Source organism: Carcharhinus amblyrhynchos, chromosome 35 (genome assembly GCF_965287045.1).
Source record: "Carcharhinus amblyrhynchos chromosome 35, sCarAmb.v2.hapA, whole genome shotgun sequence".
In the NCBI taxonomy this organism is placed as follows: domain Eukaryota; kingdom Metazoa; phylum Chordata; class Chondrichthyes; order Carcharhiniformes; family Carcharhinidae; genus Carcharhinus; species Carcharhinus amblyrhynchos.
Genome location: NC_137358.1, coordinates 9,626,361 through 9,648,126, shown reverse-complemented (window position 1 = coordinate 9,648,126; position 21,766 = coordinate 9,626,361). Strand labels below are relative to the sequence as shown.

At 48.4% G+C, this 21,766-nt stretch overlaps 1 protein-coding gene across 2 annotated transcripts in view; it reads right to left on the bottom strand.

Annotated features, from left to right (window-relative positions):
* LOC145361570 (ras-related C3 botulinum toxin substrate 1-like) overlaps positions 1–21,766 on the bottom strand; it is a 66,203-nt gene that overhangs the window by 9,577 nt on the left and 34,860 nt on the right. Inside the window, exons 1-3 of one of the 2 annotated variants that reach the window (XM_080217405.1) lie at positions 4,324–4,791; positions 2,309–2,380; positions 1,206–1,323 (exon numbers count right to left, since the gene is read on the bottom strand). In XM_080217405.1, coding sequence (XP_080073531.1) covers positions 1,206–1,323; positions 2,309–2,380; positions 4,324–4,361 — 228 coding nt within the window. In that variant the 5' untranslated portion in view covers positions 4,362–4,791. Of the gene's footprint in view, positions 1–1,205; positions 1,324–2,308; positions 2,381–4,323; positions 4,792–21,766 lie in introns of those variants that run through there. The other variant, XM_080217406.1, reaches the window with a different exon arrangement.

Below are 21,766 nucleotides of genomic sequence, written 5' to 3'. Positions count from 1 at the left end.
GGCCAATCCACCTAACCAGTACATCTGTGGGAGGAAACTAGAGCATGCAGAGGAAATCCACACAGACATGGGGAGAAACCAGAGCACCTGGATGGAACCTACGGGAAGAACATGCAAACTCCACACAGTGACCCAAGTTGGAAATCGAATCTGTGTTCCTGGCATTGAGAGGTGGCAGTGCTAACTGTGCCACCCTGCCTCTCCTGAGGACATGGGTTTAAACAATCCTGGTAGAATTTAAACTTAATTGTATTGGTCTTAGAAACAGGGCCATAAAGTTATCAATTGTCATTAAAAAAACCATCCAGGAAGGAAATCTGCCATCCCTACTTGGTCTGGCCTACATGTGACTCCAGACTCACAGCAATGTGGGCATGTGCCTCACAGCGCCAGGGACCCGAGTTCAATTCCGGCCTCGGGCGACTGTGTGGAGTTGGCACATTCTCCTGGTAGATTCCATCTGGGTGCTCCAGTTTCCTCCCACATTCCAAAGATGTGCAGGTTAGGTGGCTTGGTCATGTTAAATTGCCCCTTAGTGTCCCAAGGTATGTAGGTTAGGGGAAATTAGTGGGGTAAATACTCAGGGTTACTGGGAACAGGTCTGGGCACAATTGCCCCTTAAGATCATGGGGATTACATTGGGCATGAAAGGGCCTGGATGGGATTGTGGTCAGTGCGGACTTGATGGGCCAAATGGCCTCCTTCTGCACTATAATGAGTCTATGATTCTATGATTAAGGGCAATTAGGGATGGGCTCGTGGGCAACAAATGGTGGCCTTACCAGGGACACTCTCGGTCCGGCGAATAACGAAATAGAATAATAGCATGTCCAATCTATAAGGGGTTCTAAAGGTCCTTGAGGTAAACCTCAAGGAAGTCCTGCCTCTACCCCCCCCCCACCCAGTTCCTACTTTTGCAGGATCCTGTAGTCAAGAGGGAATCCAAGATGGCAGCCGCAGTGGCGGGCAGGGCACAGTGCCCCATTGTCACCCACTGTTCCTGCAGGTCCATTGTGGCTCCTGCCACCATATCTCCAGACGGCATGGTGAGAAGATGGGCCCCAAGGATTACCTCAGCCAGCACTGGGACTGACGCCGTGTTGTTGGCATAAGGCTGCCCCCCACTGAGCTAACCGTAGGCCCCGTTTCCTTGGCAACAGTGAGAGATAGAGAGACAGAGAGAGACGAAGCGAACAGATCCTTACAGTTTGAGGGTAGGAGAGAGGTCGGAGCTTGTCGTAGTCCTCCTGACCGGCGGTGTCCCACAATCCCAGGTTCACCACGTGACCATCCACAGTCACGGTGGTGGAATAATTATCGAAACTGCAAAGGAACGTGGGAAAAGTTGTCAGTCTGAAAGGAACAACTCGGAGGCTGCGGCCTTGCTTGGACAATATCCATTTAGGGGGATTTTAACCCAGGGGTCATTCTTGGGTCACGTCTGAGTTAATGCCCCACCTTAGTGGCTGGATGACCCTGGCTGACACTCAAATGAACAGACATAGAAGAGGTGGCCATTTGGCCCATCGGCACCAACAATCCCACCCCATCCCCGCAACCCCGCCTATTTGCCCTGCTAACCCCCCTGACACTAAGGGACAATTTAGCATGGCCTATCCACCTAACCCACACATCTTTGGACTCTGAAGGACAATTTAGCACAGCCAATCCAAATAACCCACACACTTTTGGACACTAAGGGGCTATTTAGCATGGCCAATCCACCCAACCTCCACATCTTTGGACCGTGAGGGGAAATTGGGGCACCCGGAGGAAACCCACGCAGACACAAGGAGAACGTGCCAACTCCACACAGACTGTGACCCAAGCCAGGAATCGAACCCAAATCCCTGGCACTGCGAGGCAGCAGTGCCAACCACTGTGCCGCCACATCACATATTAGTATATAGTGAAAATTGGCATGGAGTTAGGAGCATGGGGAAATGAGGGGAGCTTGGAGGTGGGCGTGGGGTGAGGGCTAAAGAGGGGCATTTTATACGATATAATACTGGCCTATGCCTGGGGGGGGAAGAGGGCCTTGTGAACATCCAGCCTTAGCACTCCCCCAATCCCTTGGGAATAATCCTTTGGGGTTGGCAGATCCTGTCCTACCTCCAACACTCCCGATCCTCATTCTCCTCCCCCCCCCCGCAAGCCCACACAGCCCCAGAGTGACCTGTATTTCCAGAATCTAGGGATCTGCCTCACTTGCAAAAATCTGGCCCTGAGACCCCCCCCAGGAGAACTGGGGCCTCAAAGTAATGATCCCTCCGGAGGCAGCAAGAGAAAGCTGGCAGCAGATACTCACACGGTGGGGATGTATTCCTCAGGGAAGTCATTGGTCGTGTAGGTGATGAGGAGGCAAGTTTTTCCAACAGCCCTGTGCAAAGAGAGGGGAAACCACGTTGTCACCAGTTCCTCCGAGATCAACGCTAGCCTTGCAGTGGGTCACTAGAGCTGGATCGACCACTGGCGAGCTCGTGGCCAGCTTTCTGACCCCTACGCGCTAGTGTCGCCCCTCTAACCGCTGCCACCAAACTGTGCCATCAACAGCAACAACTGCAATCCATATCGCACCTTTAACTTTGCAAAACTCCCCCAACCACCCCCACTCAAGGTGCATTACAAAGAATAAAGCAGAGGGTCAGGCCCTGCGGCCCTCCAAATCGAGGCCACGATGCCTGCCTTAAATTGAAACAGTACGCACTTAGAGTCCAATCCCATCCTCTTCATATAGATGTCCCTTAAATGATGCTATCGTACCTGCCCCCACCCCCTCCCCAGGCAGCGTGTTCCAGACATTCACTACCCTCTGTGTAAAAAAAAAACTTGCCCCGCCCATCTCCTCTAAACTTTTCCCTACCCACCCCAAACCCACAGCCCCTGGTACTTGTCTTTTCTACCCTAGGAAAGACTACCCACTCTGTCCGTGCCCCTCATGATCTTGTAGACCTCTATTAGGTCGCCCCCTCGTTACGAGAGGTATTTTTGAACGGAATTTGCCACCGGGATGTTAGGTTGGAGACCTGAAAGCTGGTCAGAGATAAAAGCAAATTCCTGCGGGCGCTGGAATCTGAAACAAAAACAGAAACTGCTGGAAAATCTCGGCGGGTCTGGCAGCGTCTGCTGAGAGAGAATCGAGCCAACGTTTCGAGTCTGTATGACCCTTCGCCAGACGTTAAAGTTTGTTCATTAGTCTCACAAGTAGGCTTACATTAACACTGCAGTGAAGTTGCTGTGAAAAGCTGAGGACAATATCAAATGGGATGAGATTTGTACTGAGATTTGGAAAAGATGTTATAGACAGACACGGTGCCGCAGTGGTTAGCACTGCTGCCTCACATTGCCTGGGACTCAGGTTCGATTCCTGGCTTGGGTGACTGTCTGTGTGGAGTTTGCACATTCTCCCCGTGTCCACGTGGGTTTCCTCCGGTTTCCTCCCACACTCCAAAGATGTGCAGGTTGGGTGGATTGGCCATGCTAAATTGTCCCTCAATTTCCCAAAATGTGTAGGTTAGATAGATCAGCCATGGGAAACACATGGGGTTACGGGGAGAGGGCAGAGTAGAAAGCCTGGGTAAGATGCCCTGTCAGAGAGTCAGTGCAGACTTGATGGGCTGAATGGCCGCCTTCTGCGCCGTAGGGATTCTATGGATTAAAAAGACGAAGGGAATGTAAACGGTGGTGACCATGGCTAAGTAGGGTGCTGATAAGGGCCCATGAAGAGATCAGGATGTGTAAATGAATCATAGAATCCCTACAGTGCAGAAGGAGGCCATTCGGCCCAACGAGTCTGCACTGACCACAATCCCACCCAGATCCTATCCCCTTAACCCCACATATTTACCCTGCTGATCTCCCTGACACTAAGGTGCAAGTTAGCATGGCCAACCAAATGATGGAACAAAGGTAAGCAGAATGTCTAAGGACAACGGGAGGGGAGACTCCATTTAGCATGGCCAATCACCCTAATCTGCACATCTTTGGACACTAAGGGGCAATTTAGCATGGCCAATCCACCTAAACTGCACATCTTTCACAGTGGGAGGAAACTGGAGCACCCGGAGGAAACCCCCACAGACACCGAGGAGAATGTGTAAACTCCACACAGACAATGAACCGAGGCCGGAATTGAACCTGGGTCCCTGGCGCTGTGAGGGAGTCGTGCTAACCGCTGTGCCACCGTGCTGCCTAATAGTACGAGATGTTAGTGCCTTCCAGAGAGGAGGGAAAGGAAAAGATTGTACCACTTCTAGAGGCCGCAGACACAACCTATTATAACATAGCTGCAACTTCAGGGAGATGATAACATGGATGACTCACCCATCCCCCACCACCACGCATTTGATGTTTTGCATCATTTGGAGGCTGGAATGTGCGACTTCCTCTGAGGAAAATCAAAGAGTGAAAGCACAAGACAAGTTCTCGTCTGTATTCCTCCTCGGATCAGACCTTGCTTTGTTTTCCCCGAGCTACGAGAAAGCTCTCCCTCTCGAACATCCACCTCCGGGTCTCTGACTGGCTGAAGACTGCACTGGCAGCCTGACCAGCTACGTAGGAAAATTAGTTTATGGCAAATTTAACTACCAAATGAGATAGCTGGGTTGGGAACGGCTTTGGGTTTTATGAATATAGCATATCCGCTCGCTGGGTGGAACGATGCAATACTGAACTCCGGGAAAAAGCTCTGAGGAAATTGGAGGAAGACTGAGGTGATGATTGAGGTTGGACGGGTGGTCAGAGACAGACAGGGAGCCAAACATCTCTTTTTACAGATGCACCATAGAAAGCATTCCTTCCAGATGTTTCACAGCTCGGTATGGCCCCTGCTCTGGCCAAGACCACAAGAGATTACAAAAGGTTGTGAACGTAGCCCAATCCATCACATCGACTCCACCTACACTTCCCACTGCCTCAAGGAAAAGCAGCCAGCATAATCCAGGATCCCTCTCACCCCAGACATATACTCTTCCATCTTCATCCAGCACAGTGGTTAGCGCTGCTGCCTCACAGCGCCAGGGACCTGGGTTCGATTCCCGGTTTGGGTCACTGTCTGTGCCGAGTCTGCACATTCTCGCCGTCTCTGCATGGGTTTCCTCCCACAGTCTGAAAAGACCTGCTAGTTAGGGTGCACTGGCCCTGCTAAGTTCTCCCTCAGTGTACCCGAACGGACGCCAGAGTGTGGCAACTAGGCGATTTTCACAGTAACTTCATTGTGGTGTTAATGCAAGCCTAATAAAAGCAAATTACTGCGGATGCTGGAATCTGAAACCAAAAGAGAAAATGCTGGAAAATCTCAGCAGGTCTGGCAGCGTCTGTAAGGAGAGAAAAGAGCCAATGTTTCGACAAAGGGTCATCTGGACTCGAAACATCAGCTCTTTTCTCTCCTTACAGAGACTGCCAGACCTGCTGAGATTTTCCAGCATTTTCTCTCTTTTGGTTAATGCAAGCCTACTTGTGGCACCAATACATAAACTTTAAACTTACACTTGAAGAAGATACAGAAGCCTGAGATCACACACCAACCGACTCAAGAACAGCTTCTTCCCTGCTGCTGTCAGACTTTTGAATGGGTCTACCTTATAATTAAGTTGTTCTTTCTCTACACCCCAGCTATGATGGCAACACGACATTCCGCACCCCCTCCTTTCCTTCTCCTCAATGTTTAATGTTTAAACTTGATGAAGTTAAAATTTATTTATTAGTGTCACAAAGAGGCTTATATTATGTTGTGAAGTTGAGGTTGTAAAGATATTATAAAAACTAGAGGGAAAACAGTGGTCCCTTTAAAAGCTGGTTTTGTGTTCAATGCCGGAATATTTAAAACGCAGGTATACAGAGTACTCAGATGGCAACATTTGTCACAGAGACCAAGATATCGGCGTTGCCTTGGGAACAAGCTTTGCAGGTTTTTTGCATTTTTGGCAGCCTATCAATTTAAAGAAAACACTGAGGTAACAGACACTTATCAAATTTGAATTTGCTGTCGTTCTCAACCTGATAGCAATCTAGGGACGGGGAACGGATAGGTCGTCAGGATTATAAACAGGAATTTAATTGCCTGCCAACAGTTCAGTTGAGTTCAACTGAGAGACAGCCAAACAGAAGGACATCTCTAAATTGGGTCTCCATCCTGCCAGCTAAAGAACTATCACTGAAGAGAATTCTCCATCTATCTAACAAAAGGGTATCAAGTTCGAACATAAGAAATAGGAGCAGGAGTAGGCCACCTAGCCCTTCGAGCCTGCCCCGCCATTCAATAAGATCATGGCTGATCTGAAGTGGATCAGTTCCACTTTCCCGCTTTCTCCCCATAACCCTTAATTCCCTTGTCTATCAAAAAGCTATCTACCCGTGACTTAAATATATTTAGCGAGGCAGCCTCCACCACTTCAGTGGGCAGAGAATTCCAGAGATTCACCACCCTTTGAGTGAAGAAGTTCCTCCTCAACTCCGTTCTAAACTGCCCCCCCCTTATCTTGAGGCTGTGCCCTCTAGCCCTGCTATCCTTTCTAAGCAGGAAGAATCTCTCCACCTCTACCTTATCCATCCCCTTCATTATCTTATGCGTCTCTATAAGATCTCCCCCTTTCCTTCTAAACTCCAACGAGTACAGACCCAGTCTATTTAGTCTCTCTTCATAGTCCAACCCCCTCATCTCCGGTATCAGCCTAGTGAACCTCCTCTGCACTGCCTCCAAGGCCGATATATCCTTGTGCAAGTGCAGCGACCAAATCTGCACACAGTACTCCAGCTGCGGCCTCACCAGTACCCTGTACAGTTGCAGCAAGACCTCCCTGCTTTTATATTCTATCCCCCTCGCTATAAAGGCCAGCATCCCATTCACCTTCTTGATCACCTGCTGCACCTGAAGACTGGGTTTTTGGGACTTGTGCACCAGGACCCCCAGGTCCCTCTGCACTGTAGCATGCTGTAGCTTTTCGCCTTTTAAATAATAATCCCTCCTATTATTTCTGCCAAAGTGGATAACCTCACACTTGCTAACATTGTACTCCATCTGCCAGGTCCTCGCCCACTCGCTCAGCCTATCCAGATCCCTCTGCAGACTTTCCACACCCTCCGTATAATTTGCTTTTCCACTCATCTTCGTGTCATCAGCAAATTTCGTCACCCTACACTCAGCCCCCTCCTCCAGATCATCTATATAAATGGTAAATAGCTGAGGCCCCAGCACCGATCCCTGCGGCACTCCACTAGTTACCAACCGCCAATCAGAATAGCACCCATTGATACCAACTCTGCGCCTCCTATTAGACAACCAATCCTCTATCCACACTAACACCTTACCCCCAACTCCGCGCACCCTAACCTTCTGAAGCAACCTTTTGTGAGGCACCTTATCAAATATCTTTTGGAATTCTAGAAACACTACATCCACCGGTTCCCCTCTGCCTACCGCACTAGTCACATCCTCATAGAAATCTAAAATTCGTCAAACACGACTTCCCCTTAACGAATCCGTGCTGCGTCTGCTCGATCAAACCATTCTTTTCTAGGTGCCTCGCTATTTCTTCTTTGATGACGGATTCTAGCATTTTTCCAACTACAGACGTTAAACTAACCGGCCTATAATTCCCTGCCTTTTGCCTGCTACCTTTTTTTAAACAGCGGCGTAACATTAGCCGTTTTCCAATCTTCCGGCACTTCCCCGGAATCCAGCGAAGTTTGGTAAATAATTACTAAGGCATCCGTTATCACCTCTGCCATTTCTTTCAGAACCCTGGGATGCATTCCATCCGGTCCTGGGGACTTGTCCACCATCAGTCCCGTAAGTCTATCAAGCACTACCTCTCTAGTGACAATAATCGCATTCAGGCCCTCATCTCCTACCATCCTTCTATCTTTAATATCCGGCAAACTATTCGTGTCGTCCTCCATAAAGACCGAGGCAAAAAACTTATTTAAAGCCTCAGCCATTTCCTCATTGCCCACCACGAAATCCCCCATCTCATCCTCCAAGGGTCCAACATTCACTCTAGCCAGCCTCCTCCTCTTTATATATTTGTAAAAACTTTGTCCTTTTTTATATTTAGAGCTAGTTTAGCTTCATATTCTATCTTTCCTTTCTTTATCAACTTCTTAGTCGTTCTTTGTTGATTTTTAAATCTTTCCCAATCTTCTAATCGCCCACTACTTTTAGCCACTCTGAACGCATCAGCTTTTAATTTAATACTCTCCTTTATTTCCTTAGATAACCACGGCCAGTTATCCCTTCTCCTACAGTCCTTCTTTACCATTGGAATATATTTCTGCTGAGTACCGAAAAAGATTTCCTTAAAAATCGTCTACTGTTCCTCAGCAGTCCTACCAACCAATCTGCACCCCCAGTCTACATTCGCCAATTCCTCTCTCATCCTATCGTACTCCCCTCTGTTCAAACAGAGGACACCGGTTCGGAACCCTACTTTCTCATCCTCCATCTGCATCAAAAATTCAATCATACAATGATCGCTCGTCCCAAGAGGACTCCTCACAACAAGATTCCTAATTCTACCTGCCTCGTTACACAACACCAGATCTAAGATAGCTCGCTCCCTCGTTGGTTCCGTCACACACTGTTCAAAGAAACTATCCCGGCAGCATTCCAAGAACTCTTCCTCAAGCCCACCACATCCGACTTGGGTCAACCAATCAATTTGCAGATTAAAACCCCCCATAATTACCGCCGTTCTGTTCTTGCACACATCATTTATTTGCTTGTTTATAGCCCGCCCCACCTCCAAGTTATTATTTGGGGGCCTATAGACCACACCCACCAGCGTCTTCCTCCTCTTACTGTTCCTTATCTCCACCCACAACGATTCCACGTTCTGCTCTTTGGAGCCTATATCTTCCCTTACTACCGCTCTGATACTGTCCTTAATTAACAGAGCTACCCCACCCACTTTATCCTCCTGTCTATCCTTCCTAAACACTTGATACCCCAGGACATTCAGCTCCCAGTCCCTGTCACCCTGTAACCACGTTTCTGTAATGGCCACCAGATCATATCCATTTGTGCTGATCTGCGCCATCAGCTCATTCACTTCATTCCGAATGCTTCATGCATTCAGGTAGAGTGTCTTTATACCAGCTGGATCTTATTTGTAGAAACACTACTAACCTCTCTCGTGCCCCCTACTCCTTTTATTATTGAGACATCAACATTTTCCTGTGCCTGTACCCTCTCCTTTACTTTAGATTTTGTAATTTCTCCCAGGCCTGCACCCTCTCCCCCCCCCCCGCTAATTAGTTTAAAGCCCTATCTACAGTCCTAGTTGTACGATTCGCCAGGACTCTGGTCCCAGCACGGTTCAGACTAAGACCATCCCATCTGAACAGGTCCCACCTGCCCCAATACTGGTGCCAATGCCCCATAAATTCAAACCCATTCCTCCCACACCAATCCCTGAGCCACCCATTCATCTCTTTAATCCTATCTACCCTACACCCATCTGCACGGGGTTCAGGCAGTAATCCAGAGATAACCACCTTGTCGGTTCTGCTTTTTAATTTGATTCCCAGCTTTGCATACTCCCTCTGCAGATCCTTAGTTCCTGTTTTGCCTATGTCGTTGGCACCCACATGTACCACAACAACCAGATTCTCACCCTCCCACTCCAGTTTCCTCTGCAGCCCAGATGAGACATCCTGGACCCGAGCACCAGGCAGACAACACACCCTTCTGTATTCTTTATCCCTGTCACAAAGGACAGTGTCTATACCCCTAACCACACTATCCCCAATTACCACTACATTCCTCTTTACTTCTCCCTCTTTGACCTGTGTCTGCACCACTGTACCGTGGGCAGTTTGCTCATCAACCTTGCGGCCCTCGTTCTTGCCCGCACTGGGACCAAGAATCTCAAACCTGTTTTGCAGATTCAGGGGCTAAGGCTTTTGGGTCCCCCTCCCCCTTCCTCCCCATCTCCCCCCCCCCTTCCTTTTGTCATTCCTCCCCTCAGCAACACCCTCCTGTTCCTGACCCCTCAGTTAGTCAGTCGAGGGGATTTGACTCTCTCTTGAAACCCATTGTCCAGGTTACACTCCCCCTCCCTGATGAGCCTCGGTGTCTGAAGCTCAGAGTTCAGCTCGTCTACTTTGAGCTGGAGGTCCTCCAGCAACCAGCACTTACTGCAGACGTGGTCACTGGGAAGTACCTTGGAGTCCACCAGCTCCCACATCATACAGAAACAACACATCACATGTCCCTCCATCCCAGTCTCCTAGTGAATTCTGAATACAGTTTAGAATTTAACCTTACCCTGCCCTTTTCTCCCAAGCCCTGTGATCCAAAGCACCTCCAGCTCACTCTACTTCCCTCTCACTCCGCTGTCTACTGCAACCCTCTTTTTATACTTTGCGCGGTAAAAAATCCCTTCCCACACAGCCCCGCGGCCCACTTCCTGTTTAACTTTTAAAGCAGAAATACCGTTAAAAAACCCACGAAAATCTTTACAAAGGCAATCGCTTACCTTCACTCTGTGCAACCTTCTCTCCGTTCGCTCCAACGAACAACCTTAATTACCAAGAAATCAACAGAAAAACTCCAAAAGCCATCAGACCTGGCTGTATATATTCTTTGAGCGTGACCAAAATTCTGTTATTGCTATTTTGGCAGTGAACGGTCTTTGTATTTTCCAATAGAGTTACAGTTGAACCTCACTTCAATTAATATGTTACTTGTTTAGAACATAGAAAAACTACAGCACAAACAGGCCCTTCGGCCCACAAGTTGCACCGAGTTAAAGTTCCCAGTTGGTTAAAGAAATAATTTGTTAATTATTCACTTAAAGCAAGGTCTGTATGTTAATAAACTTCTAAATATTAATGAAAAACAGTTAACACCTCCCCGAACACATTTACAGATTACAAAGCGAGGTAAAGGGAATTAACCTCTACGTCATAACAACTAACACTGCAATGAAGTTACTGTGAAAATCCCTTATTTGCCACACTCCAGTGCCTGTTTGGGTACACTGAGGGAGAATTTAGCGTGGCCAATGCACCTAACCAGCTTAGGTGCATTTGGACTGTGGGAGGAAACCGGAGCACTTGGAGGAAACCCATGCTGACACGAGAAGAATGTGCAGACTCCGCACAGACAGTGACCCAAGCTGGGAATTGAACAAGGGTCCCTGGTGATGTGAGGCAGCAGCGCTAACCACTGTGCTGCTGCACTGTGTAGTTTATGAGGGGTATGTTTTTCTGTATAGGGCACAAGAAACAATACTTTTCACTGGATCCCAATATATGTGACCATAATCATAGAATCCCTACAGTGCAGAAGGAGGCCATTCAGCCCACCATGTCCACACTGACCACAATCCCACTCAGGCCCTATCCCCATAACACTACACATTTACCCTGGCTACACCCTCCTGACACTAAGGGGCACGTTAGTACAGCCAATCCACCTAACCTGCACATCTTTGGACCGTGGGAGGAAACTGGAGGAAACCCACACAGACATGGGGAGAATGTGCAAATCCACATACACAGTGACTTGAGCTGGGAATTGAACCTGGGGCCCTGATGCTGTGAGTCAGTAGTGTTAACCACTGAGCCACCCTAGTGACAATTCTATGATGATAATGAATCAAAGTGTGAACTTGTCCCGGGATGGATCGAAGGGCCTGCTTCCATTGCTCTGAGTGGAGAAGGAGGCAGTTCAAATCATGACCTCCCACTGGGGAATTGGATGGTTATCCAATAGCTTCTATTTTGTAGGGGATTAGGGAGCAAATTATCCCCCCGGTGTTCGGGCCGATACATCACAACGTCGCGATGGCAAGTTCACAGCAATTTAATTGTTCAGAACGGGCTTCGAGATTCCACTGGTCATGAAAAGTGCTGGAGAAAGGAAGCTGTTTTCGTGGCATGCTGGTACAAAGGCAGACAATAGGCAGTCAGTCTCCCTCCTCGAGTGAGTCAAGCCGCACAACGCTCACCAAAGTGATCAGTTGTGCTGCTGTCTCCCTCCAGGCTCGAGGCCTCCAAACTGCTCTGCTGGATCGAGATCAAAAGGAAATGGAAACAGTCTCGTTTGACATTTTCGAGCAGCGATGGAAAGGCAAACTTGACATTTCCACCCTGAATCTGCTTCCCCCCCCCCCCAACACCCCACCCCAGGCAGCCATTGTCAATGTCCGTTCAGTGAACTTCTATCCATTGAGACAGCTCAGAATTGGAGCACTGGCAGGCCGCAGGATCTTTCCAACATATCATTCTGGAATGATCTACGCCCAAAAGATAACGTACTGCGGATGCTAGAAATCTGACAGAAAATGTTCAGCAGATCTTGGCAGCATCTGTGGAGAGAAGAGTACAGTCAACAGTTGAGGTTTGTGTTCTTTCATTCAAATTTGGATTCAGGTTATGCAACTCAGAGGGATTGGCTAAGCTAAATTGTCCTTTAGTGTCCAAAGATGCACAGGTTAGGCAGATTTGCTGTGCCAAATTTTCCTTAGTGTCCAGAAATGAGAGTTAGGCAGATTAGCCATGCTAAATTGCCCCTTAGTGTCCAAAGATGCACAGGTTAGGTGGATTGGCCATGCTAAATTGTCCCTTAGCATCCAAAGACATGCAGGTTAGGTGGATTGGCCATGCTAAATTTCCCATTAGTGTCCAAAGATGTACAGGTTAGCTAGATTGGCCATGCTAAATTGCCCCTTGGCATCCAGAGATGCACAGGTTAGCTGGATTGGCCATACTAAATATATGGGGATTACAGGGATAGAGCAGGGCCTGGGTAAGCTACTCTGTCAGAGAGTTGGTGTAGACCTGATGGGCCAAATGGCCTCCTCCTGCACTGAAGGGATTCAGTGGGTGGAGTTTTGACCAAGCACCAAATTCTCCATTCTCATTGAGAAGGGAATATCACAGCTCTTGCTCCCTGACCTCTTTCATATCAGCTGGCTCACTCTTCACCCACCAAAAACCCTTTCAGGACAGAGCTCTTTGGAGATGAGGAGAATAATGTCACAGATCTCTCATGAAGCTGTTTTCTTAATGCAAATGTTACCTCATTTTCCAATCAGTGGCATTACCACAGCACCATTAGGTTAAAGCAGGAAATTAGATATCCTTCAAACCTTTTGTCCAGCTCTCCTCCAGGGAGCCCAGCCTAAAAAGGCATTAGTGACCACACACTTCCATTGGAGAGGTCCCTGATGACACTTTGCAAAGTCTCATGGCAATTTGCCATCACTTTGTGGCTGATTAGGAAACTCTCCCACTCTGTCTCACATAAGGCAGACAGGAAGAACCCAAAGGCTTAAATAAAAACAAACTGGAATATGAATTAAGGTCAGGCAACACTGGAACAACTCAGGCCTGCCTGTAGGGAGAGTCAAATCATAGATTAGAATCCTTACAAGGCAGAAGGCCATTCAGCCCATCAGGCCTGCACCAACTCTCCAACTGAGCATCTTACCCAGGTCCACTGCTCTGTCCTATCTCCATAGTCCCATGCATTTAGCATGGCCAATCCACCTAACCCACACATCTTTGTGTTTCTTCAGAAGGAACTCTTCAAATTGCAGCTAATGAAAATACAACAAAACTTATAAATCAAAGAAAGGGTTTAAAGGAACATAATTAATCCAAACTTGGAGCCTAACCCTACACCACTCTTTCCCTCAATTCTGCATTGTTTTCCCCTTATTTATAGTGAATCAGCTGGTCAGCTGACTATTACATCACTCTGTAATTGGTTCCATGGTTTACTGGGTCAGCTGACCCTTACACCTTGTTCCCATTGGTCACACTACATCCAATACAAAGTTGTCACCAGTTACATTCTAACACCTTAGACACTAAGGTGCCATTTAGCATGGCCAATCCACCTAACCTGCACATCTTTGGACACTAAGCGTTACGCTCACAACTGTTTGTGGTTTCTTGCCTTCTTGGTCAGAGCAGGAGCCATACCAAGTTGTGATACAGCTGGAAAGGATACTTCCTACGGTGGATCTGTAAAAGTTGCACACCTTTGGACTGTGGGAGGAAACCAGAGCACCCGGAGGAAACCCACACTGACACGGGGAAAATTTGCAGACTTCACACAGACAGTGACCCGAGGCTAGAATCGAACCCGGGTCCCTGGTGCTGTGAGGCAGCAGTGTTAAGCGCTGCACAGAAAGCAGAGTTATCGTTTCGAGTTTGTTTGACTCTTTGTCCAAACTAAACGACTTTAGACTGTGAACTTTCTTAAGTTGCTGTGTCTGAGGGGGCTTTTATTTGAGGATGAGGGAGCATTGTGCAAGGGCGAGAGTGAACAATGGATCATCTTCATGAGGGTTGACTGAGTCAGGTACAAGTTATGAAATAATTTTCCATTGCCAATTCCAATTGAACTCCAGCAGATGGTGACACTAATCCACAAAGTCAATGGATCAAAAAAAAGGCAAGAGTTACCATGTGACGGGGAGGCCATTCAGCCCCTTCACCATGTTCTGCTGTTCTGTGTGATGACAGCTGAGCTGGATCTTCTCTGCTTTCGTTCCACATCTCCTGATACCCTGATCCAACTGAAATTTATCAATCTCAGCCAAGAAAAATTTGGACGGCACAGTGGTTAGCACTGCTGCCTCATGGTGCCAGGGGCCCAGGTTCAATTCCAGCCTTGGGACACTGTGCGGAGTTTGCACATTCTCCCCATGTCTGCGTGGGTTTCCTTCGGGTGCTCCGATTTCCTCCCATGGTCTGAAGGTATGTGGGTTAGGTAGATTGGCCATGCTAAATTGTCCCTTAGTGTCTGGGAGCTTAGCAGGGTAAATACATGGGTTATATGGATTGTTGTCAGTATAGGCTTGTTGGGCTGAATGGCCTCCACCTGCACTGTAGGGATTCTATGATTCTAACTTGACCTACTTCACTTGATTTATTATTGTCACATGTGTTAGCGTACAGTGAAAAGTATTGTTTCTTGCGCACTATACAGAGCATTACCGTTCATAGAGAAGGAAAGGAGAGGGTGTAGAATGTAGTGTTACAGTCATAGCTAGGGTGTAGAGAAAGATCAACTTAATGTGAGATAGGTCCATTCAAAAGTCTGACGGCAGCAATGAAGAAGCTGTTCTTGAGTCAGTTGGTACATGACCTCAGACTTTTGTATCTTTTTCCCGATGGAAAAAACTGGAAGAGAGAATGTCCGGGGTACGTGGGGTCCTTAATTTAAGGCAATTGGTAAAGTGACCAAAGGTGACATGAGAAAGATCTCCTTCTAGGATCATCATTGTACCACTAGTGTGAGCAGTGGGTTCAGTTCAATCTCACCTTGTAAAGGTCACCCAAAGAGAAATTTAACACAGGGCAATGGGAATAGGGTGGGTGGGCGAGGGTGGGGTGTGGCATTAGCTAGGTGGTGGTAACGTGACTGGACCAGTAACCCAGAGGCCCAGCCGCATGTTCTGCGACACATGGGTTCAAGTTCAATGCAACTGTACAGGGCCTTGGTGAGACCACATTTGGAATATTGTGTTCAGTTCTGGTCATAAGGTTGTGGAAGCATTGGAGAGAGTACAGAGGAGATTTACCAGGATGCTGCCTGGTTTGGAGGGTAGGTCTTATGAGGAAAGGTTGAGGGAGCTGGGGCTTTTCTCCTTAGAGCAGAGGAGGATGAGAGGCAATTTAATAGAGGTTTATAAGATGATGAGAGGGATAGATAGAGTGGACGTTCAGAGGCCATCTCCTCGGGTGGATGTGGCTGTTATGAGGGGGCATAACTATAAGGTTCATGGTGGGAGATATAGGAGGGATGTCCGAGGTAGGTTCTTCACTCATGGAGTGGTTTGGGGTGTGGAATGCACTGCCTGCTGTGATAGTGGAGTCGGACACTTTAGGAACTTCCCAGTGGTTATTGGATAGGCACATGGAGCACAGCAGAATGATAGGGAGTGGGATAGCTTGTTCTTGGGTTCGGACAAAACTCAGCACAACATTGAGGGGTGAAGGGCCTGTCCTGTGCTGTACTTTTCTATCATCTTTGTTCCAAGTCCCACCCCTCCCTCTCCCCTCCCCTCTCTCCTCCCTCTCCCCTCCCAACCCCCCTCCCTCCCCCACTCCCCTCCCTCCCCCTCCTTCCCCCCTCTCTCTCTCCTCCTCCCGCCCAGAGGCATAGAATCTCTACACTGCAGCAGAGTCCATTCAGCCCATCAAGTCTGCACCCTCTCTAGTATTTACCCAGACCCTCTTCCCCAGCTATCTCTGTAACCCCACACATTTAACATGGCTAATCCACCTAACCTAGACATCTTTGGACACTAAGGGGCAATTTAGCGCGGCCAATCCACCTAACCTGCACATCTTTGGATATTAAGGGGCAATTTAGCATGGCCAATCCCCCTAACCTACACAACTTTGGCCACTAAGGGGCAATTTAGCATGGCCAATCAACTTAAACTGCACATCTTTGGACACTAAGAGGCAATTTAGCATGGCCAATCCACCTAACCTACACAACTTTGGCCACTAAGGGGCAATTTAGCATGGCCAATCAACTTAAACTGCACATCTTTGGACACTAAGAGGCAATTTAGCATGGCCAATCCCCCTAACCTACACAACTTTGGCCACTAAGGGGCAATTTAGCATGGCCAATCAACTTAAACTGCACATCTTTGGACACTAAGAGGCAATTTAGCATGGCCAATCCACCTAACTGACACATCTTGAAACACTAAGGGGCAATTTAGCATGGCCAATCTACCTAACCTATACGGTTTTGGACACTAAAGGACAATTTACTATGGCCAATCCACCTAACTTACACATCTTTGAACTGTGGGAAGAAACCGGAACACCCGAAGGAAACCCACGCAGACACAGGGAGAACGTGCAAACTCCACTTGGACACATACCCCAGGCCAGAATCGAACCTGGGCCCCTGGTGCCATGAGGCAGCAGTGCCAACCACTGTGCCACCCTGTCACCCAGCGACCATTTCCCCCTTGGAGACAGAGCTTGGAATTCGATGTCACAAGGGGTCGGTTATTTTAGGGAAATGTCTTCACAGAGCGGGTTGTGAATGTTTGGAATTGTGTACTAGAGAGGTGTAAACACTCAATCGTTCAGTACATTCAGGACTGAGGCCGATATGAGTTAAGCACTGAGGCCATTCCGGAACATGTGACTAACGCAGGAGTTGATGCAGCCAATCAGCTGTGACCTTACTGAATGGGGAAGCAGCCATGAGGGCCAAGTGGCCTGCTCTTGCTTCTGTTTCTTATAGTTTTATGTTTGCGTTCTAGAAAATGGGTGCATGGAAGTCCAACTTGGGGGGAAGACATATAAAATAAAGCTTTGCAATCAGAATAAGATACGTTCTTGCTGGATGGAGACAAAGATTTTATTTATAGTTCCACATGAATGCATATTTCTCTCCCGCTCTCTCATTTCTCAATGCAGAACCCTGGAGATCTGCACAAATGTAATCTGTGTTACCAAACCCTTTGAGCCAAATATTCCCCTTGTAATATTTTTCCATCATTGTGGGACTGAGAGAGGAGGAGAGGGAGGGGACGGGAGGGGTGGGGGGGGGGGGACTGCAGGATGGGAGAAATGATACAAAGAACCGACTTTTCTTCTTCTGTATTCTCAACTTTTTTATTAAAAATTATTCCCATTTAATATCTAGGCTGTTGTTCACATCACTGTATCCCTACAGTGCAGAAAAGTGCCATTCAGCCCATCGAGTCTGCACCGATTCGCTAAACATTCCAAAGCTCTATCCCCATAACTCATTTACCATATCTCATCCATTGAACATACACATTTTTGGACTCTGAGGGGCAATTTAGCATGGCCAATCCACCTAACCTGCACATCTTTGGACACTAAGGGGCAATTTAGCTTGGCCAATCCACCTAACCTACACATCTTTGAACACTAAGGGGCAATTTAGCATGGCCAATCCACCTAACCTGCACATCTTTGGACATTAAGGGGCAATTTAGCATGGCCAATCCACCTAACCTGCACATCTTTGGACACTAAGGGGCAATTTAGCATGGCCAATCCACCTAACCTACACATCTTTGAACACTAAGGGGCAATTTAGCATGGCCAATCCACCTAACCTGCACATCTTTGGATACTAAGGGGCAATTTAGCATGGCCAATCCACCTAACCTACACATCTTTGAACACTAAGGGGCAATTTAGCATGGCCAATCCACCTAACCTGCACATCTTTGGATACTAAGGGGCAATTTAGCATGGCCAATCCACCTAACCTACACATCTTTGAACACTAAGGGGCAATTTAGCATGGCCAATCCACCTAACCTGCACATCTTTGGACTCTAAAGGACAATTTAGCATGGCCAATCCACCTAACCTACACATCTTTGGACACTATGGGTTTTACCAACAATTAATAATAGTTCCACAGTCATCAGTAGATTCTTAATTCCCAGATTATTTTCATTGAATTCAAATTCCATCTGCTGTGGTGGGATTTGAACCTGGGTCTCCGGAACGTTAGTTGAGTTTCTGGATTAATAGTCTACTGGTAATACCACTCGGTCATCGCCTCATCAGGAGAATTTTCTTCAAAGCCACCATACTCCCCCACACCCTCCTCTGGTGCTGTGTTTTCAGGTGGCAGAGGTGGTTTGCCATTGACCACTAGCAAGATTTTCCAGCCCCGCCAACGCCTGTGCCATTCCAGTTGACTCTTAACTTCCCTCCGAAATGACCTGGCAAGCTATTCAGTTCCAGGGGCAATTAGGAGGTAGGCAATAAATGCTGAACTGGTTGAAAAACATGGATACCACCCCGGGGGTTGCCTTCGTCAGGGCTGGAAGATCCCACCCGTGGAAAGGGCCGGAAAATCCAGCCCAAAACACCGGGTGGCACAGTGGTTAACGCTGTTGCCTCACAGCGCCAGGGACTGGTATTCGCTTCCGGCCTCGGTTCGCTGTCTGTGCGGAGGCTGCACATCCTCCCCGTGTCTGCGTGGGTTTCCCCCAGGTGCTCTGGTTTCCTCCAAAAACATGCAGGTTAGGTGGATTGGCCATGCTAAATCATAGAAACCTACAGTGCAGAAAGAGGCCCTTCAGCCCATCGAGTCTGCGCTGAACACAATCCCACCCAGGCCCTACCCCCATATCCCTACATATTTTACCCACTAATCCTTCTAACCTACGCATCCCTGGACACTAAGGGGCAATGTCTTGGCGTAGCCAATCAACGTAACCCTGCACATCTTTGGACTGTGGGAGGAAACCGGAGCACCTGGAGGAAACCCATGCAGACATGGGGAGAATGTGCAAACTCCACACAGACAGTGACCTGAGCCGGGAATCGAACCCAGGGCCCTGGAGCTGTGACACAGCAGTGCTAACCACTGTGTTACCATGCCGCCCGTGACTAAATTGACCCTTGTGACAGGGGGATTAGTAGGGCAAATACGTGGGATTATGGGAATTGGGCCTGGGTGGGATTGTGGTCAGTGCAGCCTCGATGGGCCGAATGGCCTCTTTCTGCACTGCAGGAATGAAAATCTACGATGGCCTTCCGGTGTTGTACTGCGGGAATGCTGCACTGTCTGCGCAGCCCTTTCGCATCTCCGCACCGGTGAAAGACGGGTAAGTCTTTCACTATGCCGGAATTTTACCGTCCCGCCCACCACGGGATTGGGAGCGGGTGAGGGAACGGAGTATGGAAAGATCCGGTTGATCTCAGGCGGGATTTTAATGGCTTGGGACGAGCGAGGCCGGATAATCCTGCCCAAAGAGCTGGAAGACAAGGAAAGAGCTGAAATTATTCACGACCCGATCATTTTTTTTCCTTCCCTCGTGCGTTCATTGTCCGAGGAATTAGTTCCCGGGAAATCCTGGAGGGACCGATCGAAAGAACGGGGATGAGGCGGATTTGGGAAGTGCAGCACTGCGCTTGGGTGAGGAATTCCGTGGAGAGAGTGAGAATGCGCGCGCTATCTGGAATGTGGACTCCATTGCCCTGGCCTGCTCCACCAAAAATAGCAAGGCTTTTGCGGAATGTCAAAGCCTGTGTGTGTGTGTGTGTGTGTGTGTGTGTGTGTGTGTGTGTGTGTGTGTGTGTGTGTGTGTGTGTGTGTGTTGTGGGGGGGTGGGGAGGTAGGAGGGCGCAAAGAGCCTGGGGCCTGCTCTTCTATCCGCCGTCATTCGACACAGACTGGGCCTCACAGGCCCGGCCCACTTGTTTTTCTTGGCTGGGGCCCCGCGGTGAGTGGAGAATGCATTTCCTGCAAACACACGTGGGCCAATTACACAGGCGATTGAGGCTCCTGCAAACATCTGACCAAACTATAGCAGAATTCTACATCCTAGGACAGACCCATTCCGGGGGTGGTGAATGTCCCTCTGCCTACCATCAGAAGGACGACTGTCTTTTCCATTTGCTTCTGCTGTCACTAAAACAAAGAACTGAATTACAAAATATACACGAACGTACGAATCAGGGGCAGGAGTAGGCCACTCGGCCCCCTCGGGCCTGCTCTCCCATTCTATGAGATCATGGTTGATTTGATTATGGATGGCACGGTGGCACAGTGGTTAGCACTGGTGAAGAAAATTTCAGATACTCTTGACCTTCTGAGAGAAAGAAACTTCCCCTCACCTCCATCCTAAATGAGCCACCCCCTTATTTGTAAACAGTGACACCCTAGTTCTGGATTGTCCCACAGCAGGAAACTTCGGGTAGAATTTTCCAGCCCCGCTGCAGGAGGTCTCTCAACAGGCTTGGCCGCTGGTGGGATTTTCCAGTCCCGCCGAAGCCCTCAAAGTTTGACATGGTTCGTTCCACCCCACTGTCTGAAAACTGCGATGGGGGTCGCAGGGGTTGGGTGGCGATTGTTATTGGCAAAACCAGAACCTCCTGCCGGTGGGAAAGGCCTACATGTGACTCCAGGCCCACGGCAATGCAGGTGACTCTTAACTGCCCTCTGAAACGGCCTGGCAAGCCACTCAGCTCCTGGGGCACTCAGGGATGGGCAATAAATGTGGATAGAAAAAGAGAAACTGAGCAAATCTTGAGATTGGCTTGTATCCTTCGATTTAATGTTTCGACCAATGTTTCTAGTTAGTTTTCCTGATCCCTCTCAGGTGGGTACACATTAATTACCATAAGACCATAAGATATGGGGGCAGAATTAGACCACTCGGCCCATCGACTCTGATCCGCCATTCAATCATGACTGATATTTTCCTCATCCCCATTCCCCTGCCTTTTCCCCGTAACCCCTGATCCCCTTATTGATCAAGAACCTGTCTTAAAGACACTCAATGACCCGGCCTCCACAGGCTTCTGCGGCAAAGAGTTCCACGGATTCACCACTCTCTGGCTGAAGAAATTCCTCCTCGTCTCTGTTTTAAAGGATCGTCCCTTTAACCCTGAGGTTGTGCCCTCTGGTTCTAGTTTTTCCCACTAGTGTAAACATCCTCTCCCACATCCACTCTATCCAGGCCTCGCCGTATCCTGTAACTTTCAGTAAGATCCCCCTTATCCTTCTAAACTCCAACGAATTCAGCTTCTCCGCCGTTTGGCCGTTCACACCCTCTATCCTCTCTGTGGGCTGCCATTAGCAGCCTTTCCCCTGGTGGCTATGACCCATCTTTCATTCCCTCCCCCCTCCAACAAACAGTATAAATATCTCCCACTTCCTGTGCCTTTTAGCTTTGACAAATGGGTTATCTGGACTCGAAACGTCAGCTCCATTCTCTCCTCACAGATGCTGCCAGACCCGCTGAGATTTTCCAGCATTTTCTCTTGGTCACAGAAT